The sequence below is a fragment of the Bison bison genome, unplaced genomic scaffold (genome assembly GCF_000754665.1).
Source record: "Bison bison bison isolate TAMUID 2011002044 unplaced genomic scaffold, Bison_UMD1.0 scf7180017864390, whole genome shotgun sequence".
Classification (NCBI taxonomy): domain Eukaryota; kingdom Metazoa; phylum Chordata; class Mammalia; order Artiodactyla; family Bovidae; genus Bison; species Bison bison.
This window is the reverse complement of record NW_011494962.1, coordinates 612,443-631,421: the sequence shown is the minus strand read 5'-3', so window position 1 is coordinate 631,421 and position 18,979 is coordinate 612,443. Positions and strand designations below refer to the sequence as shown.

The window sequence follows — 18,979 nt, the reverse complement described above, 5'->3', positions numbered from 1 at the left end:
TCAGTTTCAAACCTATGCATACCATTTAACAGTTAGAGATATCTCTCAGCTCTCTCATAATTAAAATTTGTCTCCTGTGAAAGCAGGGGCTGGTATGTCTTGCTCACTTTTGTATTGTTAGTATCCAGACTACTGTCCAGTGTACAGATATATTCAATAACTATTGATTAACTGAATATATAAATAAATTAGAAAAAGCATGTAAAAATAATAGCACTTGAAGTCATGTTTCTGACCTTAGAAATGATCTTGACTATGTAATCCTTTCACTGTTAACTATTGTCCAAGGTCTAAAAACATTGTTTCACATTTCATTTTCAATTCTCTCTCTATTTCACAGTATCATGGTATCACCAACTGTGATATGAAGGACATAGGTACAGTATAGTAAGTATAGTAAGGTTATGTTATCTCTGAATTATATTTTCAAGAAATATCTAGTATCCATTTATACAAGTAATGATTATTGAAATCACATAGTAATTTAATAGCAATTAATTTATAATATAAAGTTTATAATTTCTTGAGTTTTTTTTTAATAGGGAAATGATCTTTTCAACAAATGTTCACAGTTCAACAAAAAAGAAATATTCAATCAAAGTTTGCTGCTCAAAGCATGAAAAAATTCTGAGGAAACTATTCAGTCTGACCTAAGAACTGGCTGATGGGAGAACACCCAGGACATTACAGGGACACTTTCTCATGTATGTTCCACAGCCAAACTCTCAGTATTTTCTGGGGAAAACATAGACAAAGGAAATTATTTTCTCTGATACCCCACATTTGTCAACTCAAGGAAGGAATGCTTAAATTGACCTTGCTGTTAGCCGCTTGCTGCTCAGTTTCCCCAGTTTTGTACAGACAAGATATATCTTTTTCAGATTAATTGGTCTTCTCACTTCTTTTTCTTTCTCTTTTTCATAGATTTACTATTTATTTTTATTGGAGTGAAATTGCTTCCACTGTGGTGTTAGTTTCAGGTGTAAAGCCAAGTGAATCAGAAATACATGTACATATGGTCCTTTTTTGGATTTCCTTTCCCCTTTGTTGTTGTTTAGTCACTCAGTCATGTCTGACTCTTTTTTGACCCCGTGGACTGTAGCCACCAGGCTCCTCTGACCATGGTATTTCCCAGGCAAGTATACTGGAGTGGGCTGCCATTTCCTTCTCCAGGGGATTGTCTCAACCCAGGGATTGAATCATGACTCCTCACGCATCTCCTGCTCGGCAGGCAGAGTTTTTACCATTTGGCCACCTGGGAAGCCCTTTCTTTCCCCTTTAGGTCAGTACCTTCTCACTGGTTTTTCATCCCCATTTTTGCTTCTGTTTCTCAAATCAGCCTATCAATCCCAAGCTTCTGCTTTGAAAACCAGTTTGCATGCAAAACAATTAACAAAATGTTTTTTGACTTCTTCTTGACTTACTTGGTCTTTAAAAAGTTATTTTTAAATGCCTTTGAGTTTCTAGTAAAACACATTCCTTTACCACAGACCTATGAGGAAAGAAATAAAGACAACATAAATGAACACATGAATCGAATTAAAATGTACACCGTTCTAAGTGTCTTTACTAATTTTGCTTCCCACAGACCCACCTGTTCCTTCCCACGTATGGCGTCAAGGAGCCTTGGCTCTGACTCTTCTGTGCCTTCTGCTGCTGATTGGCCTGGGAGTCTTTGGAGCCATATGTATGTATTCCCTATGTTTTTACTGCCAGGGAAAACACTTAGAAGTGAGTTTTGCTCTTTAAATCGAAGCCTTGGAATAGATGATATGTCCACAAAGGGACTTAAAACTAGGCAGTTACAACACGGTACTTACTCTCTTTCTAAAATTTTACAATTAAAAATTTTTTAAATGTAAAATTTTATTTTTAATTGGAGGATACTTGTTTTACAATATTATGTTGGTTTCTGCTATACAACAGGGTTAATCAGCTATATGTATGCATGTATCCCCTCCGTCTTGAACCTCCCTTCCAATGCCTCATCCCTCCCCTCTAGGTTAGCACAGAGCATCGGTTGAGTTCCCCATGTTATATATAGCACTTATATGTAAATACCTGTTTATTTTACATATGGGAATGTATATGTTTCAATGCTACTCTCTCAATTCATCCCACCCTTTCCTTCCCCAGGTGTGCCCACAAGTCTGTTCTCTATATCTGCGCCTCTATTCTTGTCCTCTAAATAGGGTCATATGTATTCAGTCTCTTTCCCTTACTTCTGTGAAATAACTGCTTCCCTAGACATTTAATGTTCTTAATTCAGCGGAAAGGAGATGATGGTTGTACTGAGAGACTGCAGTTTTTTTTTTGTTTGTTTGTTTTGTTTTTATCATTTCTCTTTTCTTCAAATGTGACATTCACATATCAGATTTAAAAACTTTGAAGACAGGCATGGAAAAATTGAATAAGCTACAAAATTTCAAAGAAGAACTTCAAAGAAATCTGTCTCTACAACTCATGCAGAACACAAATAGTTCCCAGAAAATCAGGAACCTTTCTATAAAACTTGAAGAAATAGCCACCAAATTATGTCGTGAGTTATATACAAAAAACAAAGGTAATCCATTATTTCTTTCTGAATTATTTATTAGACAATGAACTAAACCTTGGAGTCACTTGATCACTTCACCAAAAGCTAGCAGCCTTTCCCAGGAAACTATTATTTGGAAGAAAGAATTAAATGTGGGTGATTGAAGACCCATTGATGTTTCTGTGCAGTTAGAAGAAAAACAGAAAAATAACTATAATTCCCAAATTATCAGGAGATGATACTTACTGAATAAGATGGTCTGCAGTTTCTATATTCTGACGTTTACCACTACTATTTTGGGCATGGAAGTCAATAGAATATAGAGAGGAAAGGATAGATCACCTCTTTAATTTATTTTCCTGTGGGGTTCAGTGGCAAAGAATCCACCTGCAATGCAGGAAGTGTGAATTCCATCCCTGGGTAGAGAAGATCCCCTGAAGAGAAAATGGCAACCCACTCCAGCATTCTTGTGGGGAAAATCCCATGGACAGAAGAGCCTGGCAGGCTACAGTCCATGGGGTTGCAAAAAGTCAGACACAGCTGAGCATGCATAAGGCACATCTGAGCACTATATGATTTTTGGCTACACTGAGTCTTTGCTGCTGTGTGCAGTCTTTCTCTAGTTGTGACAAACAGGGGCTAGACTCTAGTTGTGGTGCATAGGCTTCTCACTGCAGTGGCTTCTTATTGTGGAGCCTGGGCTTCAGTAGTTGGTGCACGGGCTTAGCTGCTCCATGGCATATGGAATCTTCCAGGACCAGGAATTGAACCCATGTCTCCAGCATTTGAAGTTGGATTCTTAAACATTGGACCACCAGGGAAATCAGATCACCTCTTTATGTTTTTTAAAAAGAAGAGCAATAGAAGATATATCACCTTTTTATAGATGACCTTGTTCCTAAATGTCACTCAATGTTTGATAAGAGTTAATAGAAAAAAAAAATTCAAGTTTAGTCTTACCTTTGGAATTGGGAGGCATTAGTCTTTTAATATCTCTAACAGTTTCTATAGTTATTATAACTAAAACATATTGTCATCTTAAGAAGTCTCCCGAATATTCAAAAAGTCAAAGAGCTGGAAATGCTCTAGTTGGAAAAGGCAGTATGTCTTGTGATTGGCCTTTATTGCCATGTAGAAATACACAAAATGACAAAGTGAAATAAGAAGATTAATTAGTTGCTAATCAGGGCTCCTGAGACTGGAAAATAGACTGAAATCCAAGTGTTTAATTTCAAATGTGTTCAAATTATGTTTCGGACACATTGTGGTTGTATATGGGAGCCTGGAATACAAGATTTATTTTCTTCACTTTTGGTGTTAGAAGAAGAAAGACAAGTAAATATGCTTTATTTTTTTAAACCGAGAGGACAATGGGAATAATAAGAATTATGAAGATATCTACACAACCAAATGAAAGTATGCTCTTCTTCCAGAGCACAAATGTAAACCTTGTCCAGAGGAGTGGATGTGGCATGATGACAAATGCTACCTTCTACATGCCTACCAACGTCAGGAAACGTGGCAAAAGAGTGATGAGATTTGTTCTGACTACAATGCCAGCCTGTTGACGATTAAAAGCAAAAGTGTGTTGGTAAGATCACATGGATCTCTGCCTGTAAGGGAAGAAGTCACTTTCCCCAACATAGAATAGAGGGGGAAGACATGTTGGGGAAGATTTGTATTAGTCCAGACATGAATCTGGCTTATTTTAGTTGGGGTATGAGGTGAACGGAACTTAGTATACTCATATCACGATACCAAGTCAAGACAGGCCATGTGAAACTTTAGCTTAGCACCTTAGCATCAGTGGATTCTCAGAGGCTGATGGGCAGATGGTAGATGTGGAGTCCCCAGAATCTTTAGGTCTGTGAATATTTCCAAACTAGAACTTTAGAATCAATTCTCAGGACATAGGTTTGAGCATTTATCTAAAAACAGAAGATTTGTAATTATTTCTGAGTTTTACCAATTCTGTAAAATCACACAGAAGGAGGTTCACCGTTTCCACCCTTTTGCATTTGCATTTTTTTAACTAAGAGGAAAAGGCTACATATACTAGAATAATGATGCTTTCGAACTGTGGTGTTGAAGACTTGAGAGTCGCTTGGACTGCAAGGTGATCCAACAAGTCAAACCTCAAGGAAACCAACCCTGAATATTCATTGGAAGGATTGATGCTGAGGTGGAAGCTCCAATACTTTGGCCACCTGATGCAAAGAGCCAACTCATTAGAAAAGACCCTGATGCTGGGAAAGATTGAAGGCAGGAGAAGAAGGGAAAGACAGGATGAGATGGTTGGATGGCATCACCTACTTGATGGACATGAGTTTAAACAAACTCTGGGAGATAGCAAAGGACAGGAAGGCCTGGTGTGCTGCAGTCCATGGGATCACAAAGAGTCAGATGTGACTGAGCAACTGAACAAAAGAATTAAGATTAGGTGGCAAACGGGAATCCCCTGGAGGTCCAGTAGTTTAAAGACTTGGCTCCTTCACTGCTATGGTCCCAGGTTCAATCCTTGGTTGGGGAACTAAGATTCCACAAGTTGTGTGGCACATCAGGGCCAAATAAGTAAATAAAAGAGAGATGGCAAAGGCAAGTGCCAAGCAGATATATTGCACTGAGTTCCTGGGTCCCAGGAAAAGGGAATTCTCTGAAAGATTTAGTTATTTATTTATCTTATTTTTTTCTAATATTTAAATTATATCTCTATATTTTGGAGAATATAAAGAATCCCATGGAAAGAGGAGTCTGGTGGGCTATAGTTCATGGGGTCTCAAAGAGCTGGACACAACTGAGCGACTAACACACACACACACACACACACACACATTTGGACTTCCCTGGTGGCTCAGCAGTAAAGACTCCACCTGCCAATGCAGATGTGGGTTTGACCCCTGAGTGGAAAAGATCCCCTAGAGTAGGAATGGCAATCCACTCCTGTATTCATTCTTGCCTGGAGAACTCCATGGACAGAGGAACCTGGTGGGCTATAGTCTGTGGAGTCGCAAAAGTGTAGGGCATTACTTAGCAACTAAACAATAACAACAACAACAACTCTCTAGAGTTTACTTATTCATTGGCATTTGTGGTTTTTCAGATAGTAATCCCATATTTATTTTAAAACAAAAATATATTTTTTTCAAAAGTCTCAGCTTCCTTACTGTCAGAATTCTTTTTCTTCTTTATAAAAGGGGGGAAATCAATCTAGTTTCTGCCTAGTCTTATTATTTTCAAATGATCCATTCATAGTTATTTGCTTACCAAATGACTGGCATATAAGAAAAGAAAAGAAAAAAAAAAACAAAACTATTACTTTGGCTACATATCTCTGAACTGGATTTGAATTCTAATCTATAACCATTCTCCTCTGACCTTATTACATTTTTCTCATACTCATGTTTCTCTTAACTTGGGTTTTTTGACGATGAACCATCTCTTCACCCCCAGATAATAACTGAGATATAAATGTTGAAAGACATCTCTCAGTAAGGGGCACTCTGTCTCAGTTTTTTTTTGATGGCATAGAAAATAGTAGAAAAGTGTCAAAGATGTCACCTTGACATAGTAATTTGTAAGAAATTACACTGTGAGGTAATTTACAGAAAAGGGAGACAATGATTTTAAAAGCCACCTTTGTTTCCTATAGGAATTTATAAAATCTCTGAAGTTAAGTAACTATTGGTTGAGATTATCTCCCAGGAAAGATAACACAAAATACAGAAACTTGGATACAATTTTCCCCCTCAACTGGTAAGTCTTTATTCTTGTTGAATTTTAATAGCTGGTTTCAGTAAAGGTGAATTTTCTCAGGGGCACTGTAGCTTCTACTGAAATTGTATCCTCAAAGAACCCTTTCCATCAGACTTCTATGATGTGTTTAATAATGAGAAAATTATTGCAAAGGGCTTCCCATTATCTTGACAACTACAAGCCAAATAAGGAAGGATTTCTGTGAATAATGCTTTTATCTAAGAAAACTATAGAAGCCAACACAATTCACTGGGCTTGAATATGTACTTAAAATTGTGCAATGCTAGGATTCTAAAACAAGTGAAAGAGGATGCACAGACAAATTAATTCAACAGATGAAAAGAATAAAATGTGTAAATGCTTCAGTAATAATACTCAGAATAACAAAAAATAGATTTTATCTTTGAAATTTATGTTATAACTGAAATTTGAAGTAGACATTTTTGAATAAAAAATTTAGAGATTGACTAGAAGAGCACTTCTGGTAAAGAGAATAAACTGAACATGGGCATGATATAAAAAAATATTTTGTTGCACAACATAGTAAGAAATTGGTTATAAATATGCCAGTATAAATGGACTCATATGTTGTATTTGTTCTGCTTATAATGGGGTGGGGTCAAGGCGTATATAAAAAGAATGCCAAAATTCATTTGTGTTTTATAATTCCTTAAATTTAGGAAGCAGGCAGGATTCAACTAAAGAAAGAAACAACAGCCTCAAACTGCTAGATGTTGTTTAGTCGCTAAGTTGTGTCTGACTCTTTGAGACCCCATGGACTGTAGTCTACCAGGCTCCTGGATTTCCCAGGCAAGGATACTAGAGTGGGTTCCCATGCACTACTCCAAGGGATCTTCCCAACTCAGGGATTGAACCCAGGTTGCCTGCATTACAGGTAGATTCTTTATTACTGAACCATCGGGGAAGCCCACTGGATGCCCTTACAATCTCACAAACTTATACAAATTTGTTTGTTGAGGACACATGAAGCTGAAGTGAACTCAATACATATGTGCTGGGGTGCTGCCATTCTGAATCTAAACCCTGAGATTCCTCCGTATACATGACGTTGGGCAAGGCAGCAAATAGAATCTTTGGTTGTGTTTTGATTATTGTTTTGTTGTGTCCTGCTTGTTTTTTTCCATCAGATAGAAATAGTATGGTAGGAATATGGGTCATAAAGATACTGCAGCTCCATCTTTGTCAGTCTGCAATGACAGCACAGAATAGGGGATATGCTTAGTTGCTTAGTCCTGTCCAACTCTTTATGATCCTATGGACTCTAGCCCGCCAGGCTCCTCCATTCATGGGAATTCTTCAGGCAAGAATACTGGAGTGGGTTGCCATTCCCTCCTCTGAACAGGGGATAGGATCTGCACAAAGGAGAGAAAGATGTATATTCTAAAGGTCTCATTTGGAGTGAAATTCTAGAAGTAAAGGTAGTGTGAGCATAAAGGGACAGTATAGATGTAATCTTGTTTCAAAAGCTAGAGTTTCCTTGTGTTTATTTATAATTATTGCTAATGGGAAAGTAAACTATAATGGGATGGAAAACGCAGTAGCTATTTCAAATCACAAAAAAATAATATAGAAATAGAAATATATCCTAGTATATGTATATAATACACTTTTACATGTATCATGTATGTACACTATATGTAATTCCTTTTTTTAAATCTTTGATGTTATTTTGGATTTGTTCCTGGAAATGAGCTAGGATTAGTATAATCTGTGTTATGCTACTTCAAATAGAAAATTAAAGTTATTTGAGGAACTTATTTATTAATGATCATTAGTTACTAATCCAAGAGGTGATGCTAGATTTTTTCCCCAAAGATAATATATTCAGTTTATAAGTTTATCTTTGATCTCTAGTCTCTCACCAGTCATCTTATGTTGGGAGCTGGCAATCATTCAGGGCTTCACTGTAAAATTTCTGGAAAATGGCTGAGGGAAATGTCACTTGGAGATGATGCTGAGCTTAAAGTATCACAGATGAGGTTAATTTCTTATTTTGGTGATTATGAAAAATATTTGAGGAGGACAGCCTCAAAATTTATTACTTGTCCAGTTTTCCTGAAGAATCTAATGGAATTGCATTACTTTATTCATACTAGGTGCTGTGGAAGGGAGGTGCTAGATCTGGAAGAAAAGGACAACAAATACTCCAGCTGTGAGAAACTAGAAAAGCCTGAGAGAAATCAGGCATATTGTGACACTGCACATCTGTCCATAAAAATAAGTAACTTGGACACTTGCCATTCTAAATAATAATTAAAATTAATTTTAGACAACACAGACCATAGGAGCAGTGATATGTTGGATAAGTGATGTTTTTCTGGGACTGTGTTTCAAATGTTTGACTCGCCAAGTGTAATTCTTTATTTTCTCTTTCAGGTTTACAAGAAATACAAGTGTCATAAATGATAAGATGTATTGTGGATGGATATATCATACATACGTTTATTATACTAAGTGCACTGAAACTAAAAGTATTATATGTGAGAAGCTTGCCCAATCAGTGAAGATTGAGAGTATACTAATGAGTGAAGTATTGGATGGAAGAAAGTAGTTAGTGCAATTATTTTGTCCCAAGCATTATCCTGCACTTAAAGGACACTTTGGGGACCATACATCTTGTTGACCACACCAATAGAATAAAGATACAGTACGACTACATTTCTGCCTCCCTCCTAACAATTTACATTTTCAAACTTTCTTCTTTCTCTTCATTTGCTGAGTAAATGGAGCCTAACGTCATAGTTATACTTTATGTTTCATTCACTCAATCCAGATACTGCTGAACATAAATACAGTATTTTGGGTGAGAATACAGAAAACTGATGGAGGAAATGGCAACCCACGCCAGTATTCTTGCCTGGATAATTCCAGTGGACAGAGGAGCCTGGTGGGCTGTAGTCCATGGGGTCACAAAAAGTCAGACACGACTGAGCACACACAGAAAACAGAAGCTAATTTTTCTTGCTTCTCCAGAAATAAGGTAAATATAAACTTTACAGAAATCAAAGAAAATGAAATCTTGGAATATATAAAGAAGATAATACCATCATGACCAATTAGGACAAGACAGGTTGATTTACTTACTTTGGGGGAAAAAAAATAAAAGAGAGAATACAGTGCCATTTAAATAGATATAGAAAAAATGTTAGATAAAGTTCAACACCAAATCTCTTAGAAAACTAGAAGCAGAAGATATCTCTAATCTGATAAAGAATGTTAACATTAAAAAGAGAGAAAAAAAAAAAAACCTAACAAAAGCAGCAGCAGAAACCCCTAAACATAACATATTTCTAGTAAAAGAGTGAAAGTTTTTCTTTTGAACCCTGGAAGAATATAGAAATTATCTTTATCAGTTATTTTATTCAACAACCTCTACTGTCTATTGGAGGTCCTGAAGGTGAAATAAAGCAAGAAAGGGATTAAAAATATTAAAAAAATAACAGAAATAAGATTTTATTTGTAGATCATTTAATTATTTACATAAAATTTATAAACTATTAATTTAGCAAGCTCAGTGATAAATTATATATAGTATATTCTCAATGTATGCACATCAATCATATTTCTATATATTAGCAATAAGTAGTGCAAAATAAAATTTACAAAAGCAATACCATTAATAATAGCATCCAAAAACATAGTAATAATAAAGATTAAAATGTGGAAAATATTTACATGTAAATATTATATGCAGTGTGATCCTAATACCTCACCTAAAGTTACATCTCCTTCTAAAGATCTGTAAATCCAGAAACTGGTAATAACAGCATAGCAAGGGCCAGGACTCCACTGTCATGCCTCAAAGAAAACTACAAGCTGTTTGCTGCCAAATTAGCTAATATATACCCATTCCACAATGGAAAGAGCTTTGACAGGAATAGATACATATTTGGGTATGGAATTCTTGTCCTGTCCATACAGTTCATCCAGAACCAATATCCACAAACTGGAATAGGACCTTACATAACATCATGTCTGATGCTCTCTAGCATTCAGATAAGGGAATGGAGGATTGACCATGGGATCCACTAGTTACATAAAAACAGAATCAACACACAGCTTCAAGTCAGACAGAGCAATGGAAGGCTAAAGATCCATTGAAAGCACAGTTGGAGATCCATCTCAAGAGTTAATACTACAACATGATGCCATCTTCCAAGTTATAATGTATCCTTTAAACCAATAACCTTTATATGGTACTGTGTCTTCAACAGATAGAATACATGGGTCTGGAAACCAAAGGGAGAGGCAGGAGTGACCCTTCTTACCATCATTTCCAGTAACATTTCCGGGAACATTCTGGAGCAATGCTCAAATGCAATGGGAGTGGGAAATTTTTCACCTTGAGTTGGAGTGGGAAATTTTTCACTTTGAGTTGAAATGTTAGACAAGACTCCACAGTGAAGAGGAGTCTTGGAAATGGACGGGCAAGGGCTTTCTGGAGGGTTCAGAGTACACTAGACTTCAGAATATACGTCTTTCCGAGAAACCACATAAAAGTAATGTGCACGCTGAAGCTTTAACTCAAAGATCAAAACTGTGGAACGTGAGAGGATATGTATGGAGAGCAAACTTGGACAGGTAATGTATATTGTATAGTCTGTTCCATGAACTATTCACACCATGGGCATAATGAAATGATTCATGTATGTCAGAAACTATGCTATACCGAATTTGGAAACATGTTTAAGAAAACAATATTTCCTCAAGATTCCCCAAAAAAAATTCATATTGAAGAGAATCCTTAAAATTGTAATGAATTTGGCCATCTTTTGGGACAGTTCTCACAGCAGATCACAGAAGAGAGAATTCATTTGAGGAATAAATAAATCTTCAGTTCTCCAGCACTAACCTATGATGTTACTGCAGAATAATTAAGTATGTTGAAACTTAACCACTTTTGTGGAAATGGCCCGTTATCTTCAGTGTGTGTTTAATTACTTGAATTTTCTTGAGAACGTCACATTATTTTTCTTTATTTCCTTAAAGTTTTAAATTCTTATAGCTTTCTTAGAGACTTTCATGATGGTCTCTGCAAAGAAATGAGTAAGATGAAGGGACTGACTTCATTAGGTGTGGTTCATTTATATCTATCCTGGTAAAACAGGGACACTGAGATATCAAATTCAATGGTGTGTGAATTAGGATCAGCAAGGGACAGAGAACCATGTAAAACCATGAGATGACTCAGCATGCTCATTATGTTCAGGGTGCCCTTCTGTACATAGGTCACTGTGGTTAAAGAACTGAAGGCTCTACCATCGGACAAAAAAATAAATAAATAAATAAAAATAGGAGAGAGAGACAATGAGTGTCAGTTGTGACTCTGAGCTCAGCTGCAGGATCGGGAGCTAGAATTAATGCCACACACCTTCCACTTACAAGTTTATTCCAAGAGAAGAGACATACCTTTAACCTCAACTTGCTTCATTTCCATGAAGAAATACATCTAGGCTGAAGAAAGTTAAATTGTACTGGACCCTATGACATGATATACAGATTTCTCTTCAGGACTGAAGGGCTTATTCTCCTAGTTGCTGGGAGAGCTATCAGCATCCAGCTATCAAGTGTGAGCCCTTGCCTCTGTTGAAGGGAATGAACTCAGTCAAGGTTATATTCCCTTCCCAGAGCAGCTCGTTTCTGTGATGTGGAGATGTGAAGGCCTTGATGCCTTGGCCTAATCGGGGAAAACTCAGAAGCTCTATTCCAGCCTCAGAGCTCCAACTTCCCTCTCTCCAATTCTGCTTTCTTCTGTTTTTTTCCACAAGTGGACACACCAAGGATGTCCCAGATAAACCTCCATCATACTAATCTTGACTTCAGAATCTGCTTCCCTGGAAATCAAGACTGTAGGGGTTGCTGACAAAATTAAAGAAAACCTCAATAAGTGGAGAGATAACTACATACTTGGATTAGAAAAGTTCATATTTGGGGGATGTCAACTTTCCTAAATTTGCCTCTAGATTCAATACAATCCCTGAATTTTTCAGAGGGATTTTTAAAAAGTGATGTGCTAATAGTAAGATTAATACAGAAATGCATAAGATTTAGAATAGCCAACATAATATTGAAAAAGAAGAATATTTGCAGAAATTACAGTCTTCAATAACAAGACTTACTCTAAAGCCACAATAATAAAAATAGTTTTGACTTGATACCAGGATAGGTATACATCCACAAGCCCAGATCAAGAGTCCAAGAAGAGAGGATATAGAATGAGGTGGTCAGAAAGTAAAAACTTCCAGTTATACCATATAGTTATTGTCCTGAGGATCTAATGTACAACACAATGACTATAGTTAATACTGCTGTGTGGTACAATTGAAAGTTGTTAATGGAGCAAATTCCAAGAGTTCTCCTCACAAGCAATTGTTTTCCTTTTTTCGTATCTATATGATATGATGGATAACTAAATTTACTGCACTAATCATTTCATAATATATGTGAGTCAAATCATTATACTGTATACCTTAAGCTTCCACAATGCCATGTGTAAATTATATCCTAATAAAATTGGGGAAAAAAGAGTTTTGTTTGTTTGGTATCTTCAGCAAGACTGATATACGTCTTTCTGTTTCTTTTTTTTTTTTTTTACATTCTAATAGTTATGTACGGGTGTCCCTTGTTGGCTATCCTTTCTTGTGCTTATCTGACATTTGTATAACTTCTTTGATAGTGTCAGTGCCAATCTTTGGCCTATTTTGTAATACTTTATTTATAGTGTTGAGAGTTCCTGTTGAGAGATATAGTCTGAATATCAGACATGTTATATCAATTACGTGAATGGCAAATATTTTTTTCCTAGTGTTTGATTTGTGGAAGTTCTTCATTTTCATTGTCTAGCTTTTTATTTATTTTGTTATTTTTGGATCATGTTTTTGCTGTTATGGGCTTCCCTGGTGGCTCAGATGGTAAAGAATCTGCCTGCATTGCAGGAGACCTGTGTTTGACCCCTGGGTTGGGAAGATCCCCTGGAGAAGGGAATGGCAATCCACTCCAGGATTCTTGCCTAGAGAATTCCAAGGACAGAGGAGCCTGGTGGGCTACAGTTCATGGACTCACAAAGAGTCAGACATGACTGAACAACCACACTTTCACTTCACTTTGTTGTTGTAGCTAGAAAATATTTTTCGCCCCCAAATTGTAAAGATTTTCTCCTTTATGTTGTTTTTGAAGTTTCATCATTTCAGATTTTACCTTTAAGTCTGTGGCCCATTGTGAGATTTTGTTGTGGGGCTGTTTTTTTTGTTAGCTATTTTCTATGGTGCAAAGCATGGATACAAATTCATTTTTTTGCCATAGTGATAGCCAGCTTTAGAAACTAATATGCTGTCTTCACTGAATCACCTTCGTATCTTAGTGAAAATAATCAGTTGACCACATACATAACAATCTATTTTGGACTTCCATATTTTTCACTGAATTATTTATTTGACAATAACATCACACTGTCTTACATATGATAGTTTTTTTAAGTCAGGTAGAGATTAAGTTTTCCAACTTGTCTTTTTCAATATGTTTTTCATTATGTTTCAGTACATTTGTCTATTCATCATCGGTGCTGTAGAATGTCCATCAGGCCAAATTGGTTGATAGATGTGCTCAGGTATACTATATACTGTCAAATTAATGTGCTTCATTTCAAATGAAGCATGGCAATCTGTTGATTGAATTGCCTCTTTAACAAACTATTCTATTGAAATAGTTCTCATATGTCAAATACTAGAATGAGAACAGGATGCAGGGGATAAGTTGGATCAGAAAGCCAGATCATTATCTGGCCAATGTAAAAATCAACTATATGTAAGGAGATCCTGTTCTCTGAGACACTTTCAAATTCTATTTCTACAATACTTTTGTAGTACTTTGAGACAGTTGAAGAGAAAGGGTCTATTCATGGGGAATAATTTATTAATTTATCCTATACCCATGTTGTGAATTAATACATTTTCACTTGGGAAAGAATGTCCCAAGTTTTGAGATACTGTGTTTTGGTGGGAATTGTTTGCCAATTTTTTTTTGCAATTTTTTGCAATTGTTTGCCCCATATTTTCCCCCCAAGATAAAGTACATATTGCTACATGGAAAGTAACCAAGGAATGACTTTTGCTTTTGCCCAAATGGCAAAGTGAAGTTTTGTTTATTTATGAAATCTCTTGACACTTGTGGGCTATTCTGAAATGAGACACGTGATAGTGAGTTAGGAATAATGCCAAATTGTGTTTAATTATACTATTTCCTCAAGGAAAAGTTCCAAGAGAGTAGAGCTAAAATTAAGCATTAAAATGTTTAGTTTTACTACATAAATGTTAACAAGATGTTTTAACTACTCTGAATTCCTCTCTCAAGGATATGTTGTAAGTTGGAAAATCACCTCTGAATATCCAAAACTTAGTAGGTAAGTAATAAATGATTCTCTTTCTGTTGACTGAAGCTTTTTCCAAATTTGCCAATTTTTAAAGTCAATTAATAAAACTCAAGGTTAAACTTTCATTTGATTTTTAAAAATAACTTGTCTGTGTAAAATATGAGTCAAATTCAATCATAATCTATCTTTTCCAATCATAGCCAAGCCTCATTTTATTTTATAAAGTATTTAATAATTTTTAACTTCCATTAATAGAGATACTATATGCTGGTTGTTTAATAGAGTAGATTACAATAGGACAATATATACATTTTTTTTGGCTATTTCGTTATATATGTTGGAAAATTTGACCATGAACTTGATTCGTGCATGTGTATACACATATATATATATATAAACATGCACACAACTATTTGATAAAATGCAGTGCCTTTTGTTTTATACTGTACCTCATTTATATTTGGGCTTCCCTGAGAGCTCAGTTGGTAAAGAATCTGCCTGCAACGCGGGAGACCTGGGGTTGGGAAGATCCCCTGGAGAAGGGAAAGGCTACCCACTCCAATATTCTGGCCTGGAGAATTCTATGGACTGTATAGTCCGTGGGGTCACAAAGAGTCGGACACGATTGAGTGACTTTCACTTTACTTCATTTATATCTTGGAATCTTATCGACATTATGCCTTGCATGATTAAAATAAGAAGCAATGAGAATAGCATATTGATTGATTACCTTGCCTTTATAACACAAAAGTGTATAAATTAATTTTATTAGGTCTACATTATTTTAAATGTGATTTAAGTGTTTTGATGTAATAAATGTAGCTCATAATATATTTTTAGTGGTTTTAATGCATCTTAAAAATGTGTATTAGCTGTTAACATGACTAAGAATAAGGTATTTTTTGACACTGAGTAAGTCAGATTGGATGATTTGATAATGGTTACTGATTTTGCCAACAGGATTATGAAAAATATTTTTATAAATTCATTGCACCATGTGCCTATCCTTTATTGACACAGACATACTTAATACAATAAAAACATTTTGTTTTAAAAACACATTCATGGAGTACAGTGAAATTAATAGGGTTTTGATATTTAAATATATTATGTGTATATTGGGTTAAAGAAGTAGTCTCTAAGTGAAAAAATATGTTAGAGTTGTCATAGAGATAAATTTTTAACTTTATATAGTATATAGTACTTTCCCCGGAGAAGGCAATGGCACCCCACTCCAGTACTCTTGCCTGGAAAATCCCATGGATTGAGGAGCCTGGTAGGCTGCAGTCCATGGGGTCGCTAAGAGTCGGATACGACTGAGCAACTTCACTTTCACTTTTCACTTTCATGCATTGGAGAAGGAAATGGCACCCTACTCCAGTGTTCTTTCCTGGAGAATCCCAGGGATGGGGGAGCCTGGTGGGCTGCCGTCTATGGGTTCACACAGAGTCGGACACGACTGAAGTGACTTAGCAGCAGCACCAGCAGCAGTACTTTCCCCCCAAACTTGAGAAAATGGCTCTCTCTCTCTCTCTCTCTGTCTCTCTCTCTTTAGTCGGTAAGTCATGTCCAGCTCTTGCGACCCTATGGACTGTAGCCTGCCAGGCTCCTCTGTCCACGGGATTCTCCAGGCAGGAATACTGAAGGGGGTTGCCATTTCCTTCTCCAGGGATCTTCCCTACCCAGCAATTGACCCCAGGTCTCCTGCATTGCAGGCAGATTCTTTACCAAATGAGCTATAAGGGAAGCCCAATTCATCTCTAGATTACATATAATCCTTGGTACAAAGTAAATGTTAGGTAAACAGTTGCTAATGCAGCAAATTTGTGTTCCTTTTTGGAACTTCCTGGATTTTTTTTTTTTTTTCTGAATGTATTTTATCTTATTTGGTTGAATTTTTGGATGTTGAAGGTGAGGATACTGAGGGCTAACTATACTACAATTATAATGGTTTTTAAGAAGTTAATTTTTAACACAATGTTCCCACAGAGTAAGTCATATATTATAGGGTACTTTTCTAAGTTAGCTTCTGATACAATTACAAATGAATCTAGTATCTGATATGTTATTTTATAAACAAAAGTAGGAAGCAAACTATTTTTGCAATTCTCATGGTTTTTAATTCTTTCACCAAAATTGGGAGATTTAATCAACGTATTGGGTAATTAAGTGATATTTGCCATTAAATAATTATGTAACCTTAGAAGGTAATGCAGAAGAAATCCAAATAGTTGAATGGCATTGTTAGAATGAATCTTTTTATTTCATCTTTTTAGTTTTATGAACAAGAATTTTCTTAGTTTATATATCTACAAATAATAATATAAACTGCTTAAAATTGTCTCAGTATTATGTAAACATACCTGAACAAATTATAGAATGTACTAGTGTCTTTAAAGAAAACATTTCTAAACAATATTATGTTTGTGTTCAAATGTTATTGAAATGAGTAATACATTTATTCCGATTTCCAAATCGGGAAAGAAGTATGTCAAGGCTGTATATTGTCACCCTGCTTATTTAACTTATATACAGAGTACATCATGAGAAACCCTGGGGTGGAGGAAGCACAAGCTGGAATCAATATTGCCAGGAGAAATATCAACCTCAGTTTATGCAGATGACACCACCCTTATAGCAGAAAGGGAAGAAGAACTAAAGAGCTTATTGATGAAGTGAAAGAGGAAAGTGAAAAAGTTGGCTTAAAACTCAACAATCAGATAACTAAGATCATGGCATCTGGTCCCATCACTTCATGGCAAATAGATGAGGAAACAGTGGAAACAGTGGCAGACTTTATTTTTGGGGGGCTCCAAAATCACTGAAGATGGTGATTGCAGCCATGAAATTAAAAGACACTTGTTCCTTGGAAGAAAAGTTATGACCAACTTAGACAGCATATTCAAAAGCAGAGACATTGCCAACAATGGTCTGTCATGTCAAAGCTATGGTTTTTCCAGTAGTCATGTATGGATGTGAGAGTTGGACTATAAAGAAAGCTGAGTGCTGAAGAATTGATGCTTTTGAACTGTGGTGTTGGAGAAGACTCTTGAGAGTCCCTTGGACTGCAAGGAGATCCAACCAGTCCATCCTAAAGGAAATCAGTCCTGAGTATACATTAGAAGGACTGATGTTGAAGCTGAAACTTCAATACTCTGGCCACCTGATGTGAAGAATTGACTCATCTGAAAAGACCCTGATGATGGGAAAGATTGAGGGCAGGAGGAGAAGGGGACAACAGAGGATGAGATTGTTGGATGGCATCACCGACTCAGTGGCATGAGTTTGAGTAAAACTCCGGGAGTTAGTGATGGACAGGGAGGCCTGGCATGCTGCAGTCCATGGGGTTGCAAAGAGTTGGACATAGCTGAGCAACTGAACTGAAATGAATACATTTATATTGTTTTTATAAATATCTACTAATTATTTTAATTGCAAAGTTTAATTCTTAGAGATTAAATTGATATATATAGGAATAAAACAAATATAAAATTCATTTCTATCTATATATTACTGCAGAAAGTTTAATATGCTAATCAGTGGATTTTAAATTGAGGGCAGAATCTACAGCAATGAAATCTACTGGGACAAGGTCAGAATGAAGGCAAATTATGAAATGGAGACAAACTTGCTCAATAGATGTGAATATACACAATTGCTATTATTTTCATTTTTTCAAAGGAATATGTTTAAAACAAAATAGACCAGAACAGCTGATTAGCCAATAAAAACATCTCCCCTCAAAAGACTATTTTGCTCCTCAATGGCAATTGTTTTTAATAAGTTGTCTATATTTTTTATGGTGATTGTAGCTTTAATATTTGTCTTATGCTATATAGATTTATAACTTTAGAAGTTGTCTACTGGCTTTTGTTTTGATAAATGAATTCTTTTTTTTCAAGAATTCACTCTCTCAATTCTTTTCCCTGACCCCCTCATGTGAGTGAAAGTCACTCAGTTGTGTCCGACTATTTGTGACCCCATGGATTGTAGCCCACCAAGCTCCTCTGTCCGTGGAATTCTGCAGGCAAGAATACTAAAGTGGGTAGCCATTTCCTTCTCTAGGAGATCTTCCCCACCCAGGGATTGAACCTGGGTCTCCTGCCTTGCAGGCAGATTCTTTACCAGCTGAGCCACCAGGGAAACCCCCTCATACAAACCTTTATTTCTTATTGTCACAGCCATGTGTCTCTTAAAAAAAAAAAAAAAAACAACATTTAATTTTGTACTAGAGTGTAGCCAAATAACAATGTTGTGATGGTTTCAGGTGGTCCACAAAGGGACTCAGCCATACATATACA

The 18,979-nt window shown here is 36.1% G+C and overlaps 1 protein-coding gene across 2 annotated transcripts in view; it reads left to right on the top strand.

Moving 5' to 3' along the window:
* Positions 1-8,968, top strand: part of CLEC12A (C-type lectin domain family 12, member A) — a 12,479-nt gene extending 3,511 nt beyond the window's left edge. The window contains exons 2-6 of one of the 2 annotated variants that reach the window (XM_010858619.1): positions 1,589-1,687; positions 2,396-2,563; positions 3,970-4,127; positions 6,186-6,289; positions 8,687-8,968. In XM_010858619.1, coding sequence (XP_010856921.1) covers positions 1,589-1,687; positions 2,396-2,563; positions 3,970-4,127; positions 6,186-6,289; positions 8,687-8,861 — 704 coding nt within the window. In that variant the 3' untranslated portion in view covers positions 8,862-8,968. Of the gene's footprint in view, positions 1-1,588; positions 1,688-2,391; positions 2,564-3,969; positions 4,128-6,185; positions 6,290-8,686 lie in introns of those variants that run through there. The other variant, XR_826918.1, reaches the window with a different exon arrangement.
* Positions 8,969-18,979: the final 10,011 nt, after the last annotated feature.